A 14,958-nucleotide genomic window follows, 5' to 3' on the forward strand; every position below is an offset into this window, starting at 1 on the left:
GGGCAGTCTCCCTTTTTCTGTCACATACAAAGTTAGCCAACTTTACGAAATTTGGGGTTATTTAGTTAGTTCTTCCTAGGATATTTTTCACGAGAGACTTGGTCCTAAATTTAGTATAGGTTGCTTTTTAATATTCACAGAACTACTAAAAAATTGGACCATACTTCAAGTGTAAATTTATTTTTTTGTTGTTCTGTTTCTTTCTACTGTCCACAAAATTGTATAAATTCGTCATTTGCTTTTTCTAACCTTAAAATTTAAATAGTTCATTAATTCATTCGGTGTCCAGTGCATGACTATATAGAATGATAAACAACAATAAACTTGCCCGCTTACCGATTGATTTAAAAACTCGTCTAATAGCGGTCACTAGCAATGACTGGAACAGCATTCCGATTTTTATCTTTTTTTGACTTTATCAAATTCAACAGCAATGGTAATACTTATACGTAGGTGGTCGAAGTAAAATATATCACATACATACTTATACTCAAGGGCGTTAGGTAGGATTTTTGTTTTAGGTGGACCTCAAGGGGACAGCTAGTCTAATATCGAAAAAGTAACTCGAAAGAAGTGACGCTAAGTTGGAAAATTGCATAGTTTTTTCATTTTTTTTACTGCCCACGAAAATCTAGACGACCAATCGGAAAATTAGTTAACTGTAAATTAAAGGTCGAATGCGAAAGAATCAGTTTTCAAAGACTGTGCATGATGATTGGAAAAAAGAGATGGATGTTGATGAAATTTATGAGAAAAACGGTCAATCCAAAGACCAACATGTGCGCTAAAGGCAGATTCGATTAACCTTGAAATTATTGCTTTAGGTATTTGTTAATTAATTTCGTTAGTTTTTTTGCAACTAATTATTTAATCACTAAACGTTAATTTTCGAAGTTAATGTGGTAGATGTAGGTTCTAATAATTAATCCAAAGAAACGTATCGGAAAAGAAAAAAAGTAGAAATTAAGTCACCGTTTACTATCAAAGTAAGTCGTGCAAAACAGCCGCTCGGAAATTTTCTCTTTTCGCATTAAATACCTAGATCTTATTTTTAGAGGCAATTAATGAAAGAGTTTTATTTTCAGAAAGTTTTTACATTGATAGTTCATGTAGTAAACGCGCTAGCAGCAGTAAAAGTTAACCTGATGTATTTCTGGTTGCCTAAGTTATACCGAAAAATGGTAGAAAACAGCCCTTTTTTATTCCAATATATCATCTTAAAGCAATGGAAGAAAGTAGTCAAATTTCATAACACATTTGGCAAAGTATAAATGAAGACAGTAAAGCAAAAATTTATTGGGATAGGTAAATAATTCGTGAGACATTAATTTCTAAATATGAAGGTTTTTTGGACTTTTACAAAGAAACGATTATTTCTTCATAGTATTATAGAATTATGCAATTTTTTATATAGTTGTCTTTAATTAAATAAGCTGATTAAACTTTATTTCATAGTTTGTTCATTACTTTATTATTTAAAAAGTTATATTGGCATAAAATTATTAAAAAATATTCATTCATGAATAGCATTATCTCCGACTTTTAATTCGCTTGATTTGTAATAGATGTCGCACTAGTAAAAATTTATTTATGAATGGACTCGGGTTATTTTTAACGAACAGCTGTTGTATGTGGTTAATTTGGTATAACCTGATTCTGAATTGGTAGTCATGGTTTCTGTTAATTGATACGTAAATATTTAAAGAATGTCATGATCATTTTAGATATATTTTTGTATAAAAGTATATAAGTAACAGTGCAAGTCCATACTATTATATAATTTTAGAAAATATGAAATATAAACAATTTTTAGTTTATTTAAAACCATAATTTATAATTAATATACCTATATTAGTATCTACGGTTAGTGGATAAGAGGGAAAACATTTTTATTTTCTATTCTACTAGAAAAAGTAATTCGTGACAAAAAATATTTTGCTTTTTAATTGAATATGTTTGTCATGAAAAACTGTAATTTATATATATACAGGGTGATCAGAAATTTAACAAAATTAATAACGTTGAAGAATAAACTGCTTTTGTTTTTGATAATATAAAAAAATGTTAATAAGAAAAGTTGTTCATAACGGAAAGTTATGTTATAATTACGATTTGTGAATAAAGCGGCTTACTTTGGTATAAACAGAAATGGAAAATATTATATTTTTAATAATTAATATTAAGTAATTCTTGATAAAAAAAAATCGCATATTAATATAAATTGAATTTTAATTGTGAATATACATAATAATGAGAAAATATAAAAAATATGTACGATATACTTATTTTGTCCAAAAAATGTGTAAAGAATTATGTACAAAAGGACGATTTGAGACTAAATTTTTTTTATGAGAAATAGGTATTCAGTTCACTTCACTTGAAAAAATAGTTGTAGGTACTTTAATACCTCCAATATAAACAGAAATTCTGTGGAACAGTGTAGTTTAATAAATATGTAAATAAATGAAAGTAATAAAGAAATAAATAGAATAGGTACAGTAGAACAGGAAAAAATTTAAAAAATCATAAAATAAAATTATTTCTTTTTATTAATTTGAGCTTCTATAATATATTCTGGATCCATACATCTTTTTCCCTGTGGAATATTTTTGTATATTATTTCTGGTAGTATACAATTTTTATAAAATTGTTCCAAATTTGTTGCCATTGATTTTTTCCATAATTCTTCATCTTTCTTAATTTGTTCTACATAGAGCGGGTTGTTTTCACCACTATAGGTATATTACGAAATAACATATAGACTTCTTCCGGTTATATTTAACTGTCTCTGTATCTGAAAGTAAGAAAAGAATTTTACCAGATAATATTTGTTATAAACATAGATAATTATACATTTTTACCTATTATGCTTTTGATTTACCATAATGATATATCTAGTCATATATAGGGTGCCACAATAGTGCGATAAAGTTTAGTATAACTGCCTGTAGTAGTGATACGAAAAAAGTTACTTGCTCGGATTCACATTTTATTATTATTTCCATTATTCATTATTTTCAGACCGAATTAAACGTTCAGAAAATCTTGTTTTTGGCCTGAAGATTTTGCCCTATACAACTATAACTGAAAATAATTATAAACTTTGTCACACTATTGGAACAGCCTGTATGTGCATTGCAACGACAATATGTCATATTTATATTACGGCTAAGTAAGCGGAAAGTCCATTGTCGCATATGTAATTTTTATTTTCAAATAATCAAATACAATATACCTACATATTTATTTTTAATATCTATTATTTACTTGAATTTAGTACTAAGTACAACTATGCCTAGCAAATTGTAATACTTACTCTGTTAATGTTTTTTCCTTCATATAAAAAATAGTAAACTCCACAAATAAAATATTTCGCAGCCACAACGCAACAATAAAAGATAACAGCTCAAAGATCCATACAAGAAATAATTACATTCGCACCTACTCTGGTCCGAATCCATATAAGTACTAAAATGTAGAAAATAATATGAAATAAAACTTTTAGTTGGCTGCAAATATTATAAATTTGTACAACCACTTGCCATCCTCCTTTTTTGTAAATATGTTCATAATAATATGTAGAAGATAGAAAATAGAAATATTTTCAGAACAAAAAACCGACTGCCGCAAATTGGAGTTTTTATTATTTTATTAAGTACCCTTCTCTTTTCATATGCAATTATCAGATAGTAAGAGAGTGGGATGGACGTATAGGCCGGACAACTCATTATCGTGCACGTGTGCATGCACCTGGCATTTTCTCGTTTTTTTAGGTGTGTTTTGCCGGAATTTGTATGAATGAAATAATCTTACTATTTTTACTATAAACGTATTTCCTGTAGCGACATCTATATGAATATTGTAGTACTTTGTTAGATGAAACGGGACTTCAATTTCCGTTCTTAATGAAGGACATGCACGAGGGAGAAAGAGCGCCGGGCCAACGCATGCGCGTGAACGGCAACGTAGATTAGAAGGTCCAAAACCTTCTCTAGTCGCTTTTTTTTCTTATCTGTTGAACTCACAAATCTAGTTCACGCGATCATAAATCGATTAATAATACTTTAAAAATCATAAATGTTTTCATTCTAACGGATCGAATGGATTTGATTGTTCGTTTACATTATAGTGAGTGAAAGTCTGTGGAGCTTAGTAAATCAGCAATTTTTTAAATACCACGCCATATTAATTGTTGACAGACTGCGCCATCTGGATTATTTCTTAGAATTATACGTGACATTTATTTTATTTAGAACCACTGTAAAAAATGGTATATTTTCACGATCGATAAATGTTCATTATTAGTTTTCATAAAGAAAGTCGCAAATACCTAACAATCCTTTTTATTGAGAAAATTTGACTATTAGTTTCAGAGTACAATAGGTACTCAATCACAATTACAAATTTTATAAACATGCTTTATTCATTAAAATTGTCAGTACAGATTTTTTAAATATTGAACAAACACCAAACAATAATGCAAGAAATAAAACAAATTTTCTACAAAATACTTTTATTCTATCAATGCAAAAATATTATACAAAATTACGATCACTTACTGTACAAACTTATATTATTTGTATAAATACCTATTGTTTGAGCAATATGTTTCTTTGCAAATTGTCAGTGGTTCCTCGTCACTACAAAACACCTTAAATGATAACAAATGTTCACTGACTAATTTCACAATTTGATTAGAGCGCATCTTAACAGTTAATATTGCTATTTTATCAGTCAGACTGGTACATTTTCTTCCGTTTTATCACAGCAATATTGCTTGGGCACAAACGTTTTTGAATTGAAAGCTTGTTTTTTCCGCTAGCAAATGTAAACGTAAACAATAATCGCTGCTATAAAAGAAGTTCGCGTTTACGCACAAAATATGTACCAAGTCTCAGACAGGCATTTCAACTAATACACGAGAAATCGTCCTTTCCTTGAATAAATCATGTAAGAGTTGAAACACCTCTGAAATAAATTACAACCTAAAAATAAACCTATTTCAGGGAAACCTAGACTCTTTTAAAAACCGTGGATGCACTATATTATGATAAGAACTAGATCTAGCTAAGCTGTTGCTATTATTAGGGTAGTACTTCCCCTCTGGTGGCGAGTACCTTCTATTCGGTTCGTTATATCTTGATCTGACTTCCGGCCTGTTCATACTGTAAGCCCTTGTGTCATCAATCATGGCTCTATGTCTGTAGTAATCCGCATCGGAATCGTTTCCAAAAATATCCAAAACTTGTGGAGTGTGGAACTGGTTCAAAGTCACGTCCGAATTTCTTCTCCAAGCTTCGCGATATCTCCGGTCTATCACCGTGTCATCCGGGACAACCTTTTTCTGAGATTGTATCGAGGATTCACTGGAATTCTCTTCTGAAGTTCCTAAGCCCAAATCTTTGTCCACGTCTCCAAAATTTTTAAACGGCTTTTTACTATATCTTTCAATCGGACTAGGAATGTTAGCGTCTTTCATTGCTCCCAAGTTGCTGCCGTTCAACGTAAAGTGAGGATGAGGTATGCAGTACGGATGGGGCAGAGATTTTTCAATGTTGGACAGCTTGATGTCTTCAGCATCTGAAGGAGAAGTACAAGAACCCGGTCCAAACAGAGACAAAAGTACTGGGAGCAAGAAGAGGCCATGCATAGCACCACAGAATACAACTAGGAACACCATTTTGAAGAACACTGAAAAGATGTAGTTGTTTGCTAGGAGCAAAGCAATCATTCCTAGGATTGTACTGACGGATCCCTGGAATATCGGCAAGCCTAGAGCGTAAAGAGATTCCTTCACTCTTTCGTCTGGTGTTTTCGCTGACGATGACATGTAAGCGTAACAAATATGAGCGGTAAAGTCCACGCTAAACCCTATGCACATTATGAGGTTTATCATGGAAATAGAATCGAGGTTTACTCCCCATAAAGCCATGTAGCCAACAACTCCGGCTTCGATGGAAATTATGCTGAAGGCTACCCAGATGGCGCAGAGCATGTTGGGGATGAAGATGAAAGAGACCAACATCATTATACCTGCTCCGATGATCATGTTTTGAATAGAAAGAGATCGGACTAGTTCAAACTGAAAGGAAAGATTTTAGTTAATATATTTGATTATCATTTTGTAATTTATATTTTACCTGATCGAAGAAGACGAAATATGGATGGAAAACTGTAGCGTTCAGTGGAGACTCATAACATATTTTCCGTAGAGCTCGAACCATTTCCTTTTCATGTTCCGTTCCAGAAATATTTACGGCTTGGATGAAAAATCGCATAGCTATTATTTTCTCGCCCGATTCATCAAACTTTACGTCTAGAGAATTCGCACTGGTTGGTCCTAAGTAAAGCTACAAAGAGAAATACAATATTTTCCTCAGTAAATAATAGTGTTACTGTAACAAACCTCTTTCAGCGTGTTAATGAACTTCTCGTTGCTGTCTATAGTTATGTTGAGATAATCTCGATTTCGATCGACGTATTGCAGAAATTCTCTTAGCCAAGACTTTGTATAGAGTCGATTTGAGGATATGTAAGAGGTATTCTCAAGGGTTTCGGTGAGATTTTCCACTTGCCGTTGAATCACACGGTGGGAGTAGTCATATTCTCCTGAAATAACCACCTGGATCCTGAAACCAAGAAAATTGTCAAACTGGCAAGTTATTTTTTCCAGAGTTCAATCAAAATGAATAAATTTAAAGTATAAGTCATTGTTATTAAAGGAGTCATCTCTCACCTATAGGGAAATTCCTTGTAGTAATCATCTTCTCTGTCAAAGAATTCTATAGCATAAGAGTCGCTTTTCGCCACCTTTCTTCTCTCTAAGCCTTCCTCTATCTGTGTGATCCCATAGCCCGCCCCCAGCAGGTAAACGCCAAAAATCAGAATCACCAAAACCTTAACACATCCGTTGTTCAGAACGGAAGCAAAATAGTCCCTGAAGAAGACCATGAGGCCATGTTCTTGGTTGTCTACTGGATTATCCATGTCATTTGGATCCACCCCACCGCTACAGAACCACCGGTAGAGGAAACATCTGTCGCCTACAACAAAGCACAAAAAATATACAATAATATACATATTTTTGTATGAAATTTATGATGAAAACATTTCCGAATCGGTCTTACTGAATCTGCTGGTTTTGATTCTGACACACAATATGGAATAAAGTAGTAGTAGTACCACCTATCTCTGAAGTTACAGAAGACAGTTATAAAATCTATAAACCGTAAGCAAATAAGACTATGACAAATATTATGACAAATGTGAACATATTTATTTTTATACAAAGAGTTTCGTTATCTCTGAGCAGCATGACTTTACCTTTGGTGGATCTATATTGTAATCAATATCAATTTATTGCTGAGACTTTGGAGCAAGGATGTGATGTGATTTATACAGATTTGTAGAAAGCATTCAATAAATTACATCGCTGTATACCGTTATGCAAGCTTGAATATTTTGGAATTTTACACTTGTTGAAATCAAATCGTTCCTATCGTGTTCAATTTGTAATACAGCAGTTACAAATTTGATATCAAACATCAGGCGTACCTTAGGGCTCGATACTTAGCCCACTATTGGGCTAAGTTCTGTATCTGACTGTAAAAAACGCACAATTTGGACTTGCTCTGAGTATGTATATCAATTACCTATAGCATTTAAATATTTTTACCATGTATAACCAGACTAGGTGTGAAGGAAGGATCTAAGTATTATATTTGATATAAAATTTTCTATATTGCTGAATGCCTTACAGGGCTTATACAAATTTGTGTTTTATATTGTGTAACAGTAAAGATTTTAAGAATGTTTCCACGTAATTTTTTTATTGCAATGAAAAGTGTTATACATGTTATTATATTAAATTTTTACTTTTATTTGTTTTACTTTTATACTTTTATACTTTTACTTTTTATACTTTTATACCTTTACTTTTTATACTTGTTTTAAGTATTAGACCTAAGGTTTTTTTTATGACCATTCCTATACAATAACTTTATTGTCATAAAAGGAAAAGAAATGAATAAATAAATATATACTTATTTTTATTTTTATACTTTATATTTATTTTATTTTTATACTTTTACTTTTTTATTTTTTCTTACTGTTTAGGTATCATAAGCTATTTCCTATTTTTTTCAAAAATTGCCTTTATTGTAACGAAACTTTCATCATCTCAGTTCTTATTTTGAGCTACAGCAGTCTTGTATTGAAGGTACCTACAATATGTATAATTATTAGACATCGAAAATTTTATGGCGACAATCGAATAACTAAACAGTAGCAATATATGTATAATAATAATCTTTATTCACATAGGCCTACAGTGGTTGTGAAGCGTCAACAATAGATATGTTTACAATACATAAAAGTATATTAATACTAATATGTACTTATTTAGTTTATAATTTATAAATATCGATAAAATTATACAAATAACATCAAATAATACAACCTAAGAACTAGTTTAAAACTGTAGTTCAATTTAATAAAACAGAATTATAACAAAATATTGTTTAAAAAATTCATCACACACATTACACATTATTTAAAAAGAAATCATTTATGGTATTATAATAGTGTCTAGATAAAAATAAGTGCAGTGATTTCCTATAGTTTTTGTATGTGCTAATCTCTATGATCTCAGACGGCAAACAGTTATATTCTCTACTACAAAAATGAAGGGCACTTTTCTCTGAGCCAGCTAGATTTATATTTTTTCTATAAACAGCAATCGCTGTACGGGTATTATAAGAGTGAATATCAGAATTTCTTGGGAATTTATGCAAATTTATTTTAATGTATAAAACTGCCTCATAAATACATAGGCAAGGGAATGTTAATATGTTGTTTTGTTTAAATATTGGCTTACACGAATCCAACGGACCTAATGAGAACATAAGTCTAATTAATCTCTTCTCCAAAAAGAAGATAACTAAGTGTTTCAAATGTGAGTATGCTAGTGTGTAATAAATATTTAGTACGTATTTGGGATTCATTATGTAACTAATATTTCTTAGAGCAAAATATGCGGAATTTAGTTTAGATATTACATGGTCTATATGATTTCCCCATTTTAAATTCTCATCCATATAAAGACCTAGGAACTTTGTGTAAGAAATTTTTTGAAGATTTTTATTATTTAATCTTAGTATAATATCTTTTATTTCACGCCTTTTCTTAAATATAATGTAATGGTTTTATCTGTATTTGTAATTAATCTGTTGGAGTGACACTATTGCCAAAAGAGTGTTAGTGTATTATTTGCTTTTGTCTAGAGTTCTTCTAGACTATTAAAGGTGATACTTATGGTTGTGTCATCTACATACACAACTAATAGAATATTGGGGTCGGTAATAACATTGGCATCCAGGTCATTCATAAACAATATAAATAGTAGTGGCGCAAGACTACTTACTTGGGGAACACCGAAACTTACAATTTAAGGGCTCTGATCTGTGCTCTGCCAATTTTACTGATATTTTCCTATTTGAAAGAAAAGAATAAATAAACTGATTTAAAGGTTCTCTTATTCCTAGAGAGTTTTTTTAGCAATAACCCCTTGTCTACGCAATCAAATGCTCGGGTGAAATAAAAAAAATACCACTACAAAAATTACTACTATAATATTGCCTTTTATCTAAAGCTTCATAAATATAGTTAGGAGGTCATAAGTTGCAGACATTGTGGAACGTTTAGTTATAAATCCATGTTGATTTTGTGATAGCAAATTATAATTCTTAAGGAAATTAGAAATTCTGTCATATATAATTTTCTCAAATAACTTGGATAATGATGACAATAGTGCAATACGTCTATAATTATCAACCAGAGCTTAGACTTATTTTTCATAGAGTTAAGAGTGTTCTCTATTTCTGCAGATGTTATGTTGTTAAAGAAAATGGATGGTCATATATGGCCAATAGTACCTTCAGTAATGTTCTTGGTTTGAAACGTCGAATTTAATAAATTTTCCGAGATTTTCGAGAAGTATTGACAGAAAGCGTTGCATATGTTTTGTTTATTATAGATAAAGCCATCATCTTGTTTTAGTTGACTAATATTTACGGGTTTTCTTTTTAGACGTCCTAAATTTATATTGACAATATCCCAAACCTCTTTTATGATATTAGCATTGTCAATTCTATTCTGATAATAATGCTGCTTTTTATATTATAACATTTCCGATCTCTAATAATTTTTTCAATGTTGGTTATTCATTGACAACAACATTTTTTACATAATTCGTTGGTTTGTTTGTATATTTTTTATACAGTACGCGCCTAAAGTATGGAATAAATTCAGTTAAAACGATACAAATTTTTTTTGGGGGGAAATCCTCGAACAGGTCGATTTTTAATTTAAAAAATACATATTTTAACATAAAAGGTGATTTTCAACCGTCATTTGTTTTCGAGTAATGACGTCATCGACATTTTTTTTAAATAGCAACCCCCTATTTTTTTTCTTGATTTTGAAAGATCGTTTCATTGTCGATCCGACAGTATTAAAATGTTGCCATTTTACATCGGAAAGTTTTCGAGTAAATGACGATTGAATGTTAGAAAACGTAAATTGTATTCATTAAAAAAATAAAGATTCCTATGTGAAGCAAATACAATTCTTTAAGTTTTCTACCTAAATTAAGTGTTCGAATTGCCACTCACCGACTTCTTGACAATACGCAAGTCTGTGTAGAAATTCTTCTTGCACATTATGAATTATTTCTGGAGTAAGTAACTAATTTTGGAGTTCTTCTAAATTATGTGGTCTATTAACGTACACTTTGGACTTTAAGTAGCCCCATAAGAAATAGTCCAGGGGTGTAAGATCTGGGGATCTCGCGGGCCATTCTGTCGGTCCTCGTCTGCCGATCCACCTCCTATTTTGTCAATTGTCCAGAAAATCTCGAACAGGGCGCGTATAGTGCGGAGGTGTACCGTCTTGCTGAAACCATATGATGTCATCGGGAATATCAGGGTCATTATCGTTAGGAAAAATTATAGCAAGCGCTGGAACAAGGTCATTTTGTAAAAACTCTAAATAGGTATCTTTCTCCTGTAAGGGTTCCTTCAAAGAAGAAAGGCTCTACTATTCTGTTGTCAACTATTCCAGCCCAAACATTTAATTTCTGTGGGTGTTGGGTATGTATATCTGCCATCCAATACCTGCAAGTTTGACAGTTCACTGTACCATTGAGACAAAACATGACGTCGTCTGAAAAACGTATTTGCCGGTGTAAATCTCTATTTACTTGACATAAATCCATCATAATTTCACAAAAGTGTAAGCGGCGGTCGGGATCGTCTTCATTGAGTTCCTGCACAAACTGAATTTTGTATTTTTTCCTTTCTCAGGATACGTAGCACTGTGGTCTGACTAATTTCATTGTTTAATGCAACCAATCGTGAAGTATTATGAGGATTATCTACCATACTTATCAAAATGTTCTATTTGTGATCTTCACTAACGCTTGGACGTCCAGGTTTTGGAATATCTACAACATTGCCAGTTTCTCTAAATTTAGATTCTATCTTACTGACTGTTGATTGGCTGATACGGCGATTTGGATGTTTTTCATTAAATAAATCGCAAACTTCCTGCTGCGTTCTAGTCTTATCCCCGCATCCGATAAGAATTAAAATTTCAATTCTTTGTGACAGTTAAATGTGCCATAATACTTTAAATTCAACAATAATTTTTATATCACTTACAAGACTTAGAAAGTCGGTATGACAGTGACACTTTGTAAAGATTTACACCTACGTGATCCATAAAAAACTTCAGGCATTTCGAAAAACTAAATTTGATAACGTTATTGCTTTATATTTTAATTGATTTGGGTTTTCTAACATTCAATCGTCATTTACTCGAAAACTTTCCTATGTAAGATGGCAACATTTTGATACTGTCGGATCGACAATAAAACGATCTTTCAGAATCAAGAAAAAAAAATGTCGATGACGTCATTACTCGAAAACAAATGACCATTGAAAATCGCCTTTTATGCTAAAATATGTATTTTTTTAAATTAAAAATCGACCTGTTCGAGGATTTTTCCCAAAAAAATTTTGTTTCATTTTTACTGAATTTATTCCATACTTTAGGCGCGTACTGTATATTAATTTTATTGTTCTGGTCACATATTTTTGTATTACTTACTTACTAAGTATTTATTCATCCTATATTTGGGTTTCTTTTTCGTGATAAATAAATAGATTTAGGAAGTAACAAGCAGATAATGAAAAGATTCCATAATTTCCATCGTTACATAAGTTGTCACCTCGTATCACGTTTTACGTTTGTAGGTCTTACGTACGCATTCTACAACAAACTGGTTCGACATTCCTCGGTATAAGAAAATGACTTTGCGGCACACCGACAGATCAATTAACGGTTACGTAACAATAAGCGCCTTTAAGTATTCAGGTAAATGTTGGCCGGAGAGTTTACTTTCTCCGCGTGCCTTAAGAGTTCCAGTTGTTTCAATTCCGTACTGGGAAGTAGGTAGGTACATCTCTTACCGTCGCGTCGCTGCCTACAAACACTAGGATATTTTATTATTATGCGCAACACCTCGACGTGTCCAGCATAAATGAAGATTAATATGTACTACTGATTGAATAAATCCCTGTTTGATATGAGTATGTTGTTTTCCTGGCCTACCGAATCAAATAAATACTAAATACAGGGTGATTTTCTACTTATTCAAAAAAATTTGGGGATAGACGAGTCGTGAAAAATGGTCAATATAAATATCGTAAAAAAAAATTTTGTAAAATCTTTATAATTTCCGAGAAAAAAAATATTGAAGTTGTAGTATTTTCAACCTTTAAATCGCTGGGCTACTGTAGTCTCTAGCGTGGTCTACTAGTCTCTAGTAGAATCGCCCACGTGGTTCGGGGCGATTCCGAATACTGAAATCCGATTTTAGTATACAGGGTGTTAATAATAAGTTTTGCCAAACTTTAATGGCGTATTCTACCGATAAAAATAATCAATTTTTACCCTATAAAAATTTTAGATAGGACGCTTCCCTACGGAGATACACGGTGTTAAAAGTTTCAAATATTTATATTATTTTTCCTGCAACTTCACTGGCATAAAAGATTGAGTGATAAAATTTGGGAGATGATATTTTTTTAGTGTGGACTATTTTTTCATGGATAACTTATTCCAAAATACACTCCGGTGGCGTTATTGGGGAAGTAGGGGACGCTTGAAACAGTTTTCCATGTCTTGTCTAAAAAGTCGTTCAGCTTGTCTAGCATTGCCATTGGCTCTACTGTATGTAAAATGCATATCTGCTAATTCAATATTTGTATAATTGAATGCCATATCTTTTTTATTAAAATCTGTTTTTAGTTGTATGAAAAATAACTTTTTTCGACATACAAAATAGTGACGTATGAAATCTCTCAAAAATATTAGGTATTCAATTTATTGTTACATATTTAGCAATCAATAGAAAATAGTAAATAGCAACGTAGGTACTTAAGTATCTTCTCATGTGACTTCCCAATTATCTAAAGACCAGTAAATTTTTCATTGCCACAAATTGACAAAATTTTTAACAAATGTTCTACGGGGTGAAAAATGTGAAATATAAAAGTTGCACGATTTTTTATGAATATTTCGAAAATGACATTTGAAAAACAAATGAAGGTCAAACAAAATGGCCGCGGATATTAACTTTGTTAATTTAAATGGAACACCCTGTATATTTTTACATATTTGGATAGAACGTTCCCTGTCGAGCATAATCATATAGGGTTTGGTGGGTCCACCTCTAACAATAAGCGAGATAATACTAAAAAATGAAGAGAAGGTTTTTTATTATGAAAATAAGACATTTTGTAATTGTTAGACCTCTTTCAGGAATATCTGCCGTTTTTCCAATTGCGTAAGGATTTACAGATTTAGTTGTAATATTTTGATATATCGCACATTGATACAGTCCAAAATGCGTATAGATATTTTACCTAAATCTCACTAATTAGGCCGTGTGAGGCCTATTTACTCATGGACAATGTTATATGGTAGGTCGTGACAGTGACAGGTAGTAATGTCATGACAACATTGTTATTGTTTGACAGTTTATATTATTATGTATTTAATTAAAATGGGTTACATAGAAATAGAAAATTGAAATATTATAGGAATTAAAATAGAGAAAGTTATTCTCCGTACTCAATTTTAATTCCTAATAATATTTCAATTTTCTACTTCTGTGTAGCCCATTTTTAATTAAATAATAATACAAACTGTCAGTCAATAACAATGTTATCATGACATTACTACCTGTCACTGTCACGACCTACCATATAATAACATTGTCCATGAGTAAATAGGCCTCTCACGGCCTAATTAGTGAGATTTAGTTAAAATACCTATTCTCATTTTGGATTATAATGTTCGATATGTCAAAATATATTACAACTAAATCTAAATCCTTACGTAATTGGAAAAAGCCAGAAATGCCTAACAGAGGTCTAACAATTACAAAATGTCTTATATTGTTAATAAAAAACCTTATTTTCGTTATTTAATATTTATCTCACCTATTGTTAGAGATGGACCCAACAAACCCCACATGACTATGCTCGACAGGGAACGTTCTATCCAAATATGTAAAAATATATAGGGTGTTCCATTTAAATTAACAAAGTTAACATCCGCGGCCATTTTGTTTGGACTTCATTTGCTTTTCATTACCATTTTCGAAAATTTCATAAAAAATTGTGTAACTTTAGTATTTCACATTTTTCTATAACTCTAAAAACAAAAAAGTTAATGGGGGGGTCAAAATATAGTGAATCACCCTGTACATCAGGTATGTCAAATTATTTTATTAATTAAAACCACAAATAAATTTTATAAATTAATAATAGCAATAGCGGCAAAATTAGTTGAATTTGCTGATATAAAATAGGTGTTATAAAATTTTATTTATTT

The 14,958-nt window shown here is 31.4% G+C and overlaps 1 protein-coding gene across 1 annotated transcript in view; it reads right to left on the reverse strand.

The window, feature by feature from the left end:
- Positions 1-4,495: 4,495 nt before the first annotated feature.
- LOC108903425 (patched domain-containing protein 3) overlaps positions 4,496-14,958 on the reverse strand; it is an 87,934-nt gene continuing 77,471 nt past the window's right edge. The window contains exons 9-12 of the mRNA XM_018705600.1: positions 6,737-7,043; positions 6,407-6,629; positions 6,141-6,350; positions 4,496-6,082 (exon numbers count right to left, since the gene is read on the reverse strand). Of these exons, the coding sequence (XP_018561116.1) occupies positions 5,003-6,082; positions 6,141-6,350; positions 6,407-6,629; positions 6,737-7,043 (1,820 nt within the window). The 3' untranslated portion in view covers positions 4,496-5,002. The remainder of the gene's footprint in view (positions 6,083-6,140; positions 6,351-6,406; positions 6,630-6,736; positions 7,044-14,958) is intronic.

This window comes from Anoplophora glabripennis, unplaced genomic scaffold, assembly GCF_000390285.2.
Source record: "Anoplophora glabripennis isolate ALB-LARVAE unplaced genomic scaffold, Agla_2.0 scaffold12, whole genome shotgun sequence".
Lineage (NCBI taxonomy): Eukaryota > Metazoa > Arthropoda > Insecta > Coleoptera > Cerambycidae > Anoplophora > Anoplophora glabripennis.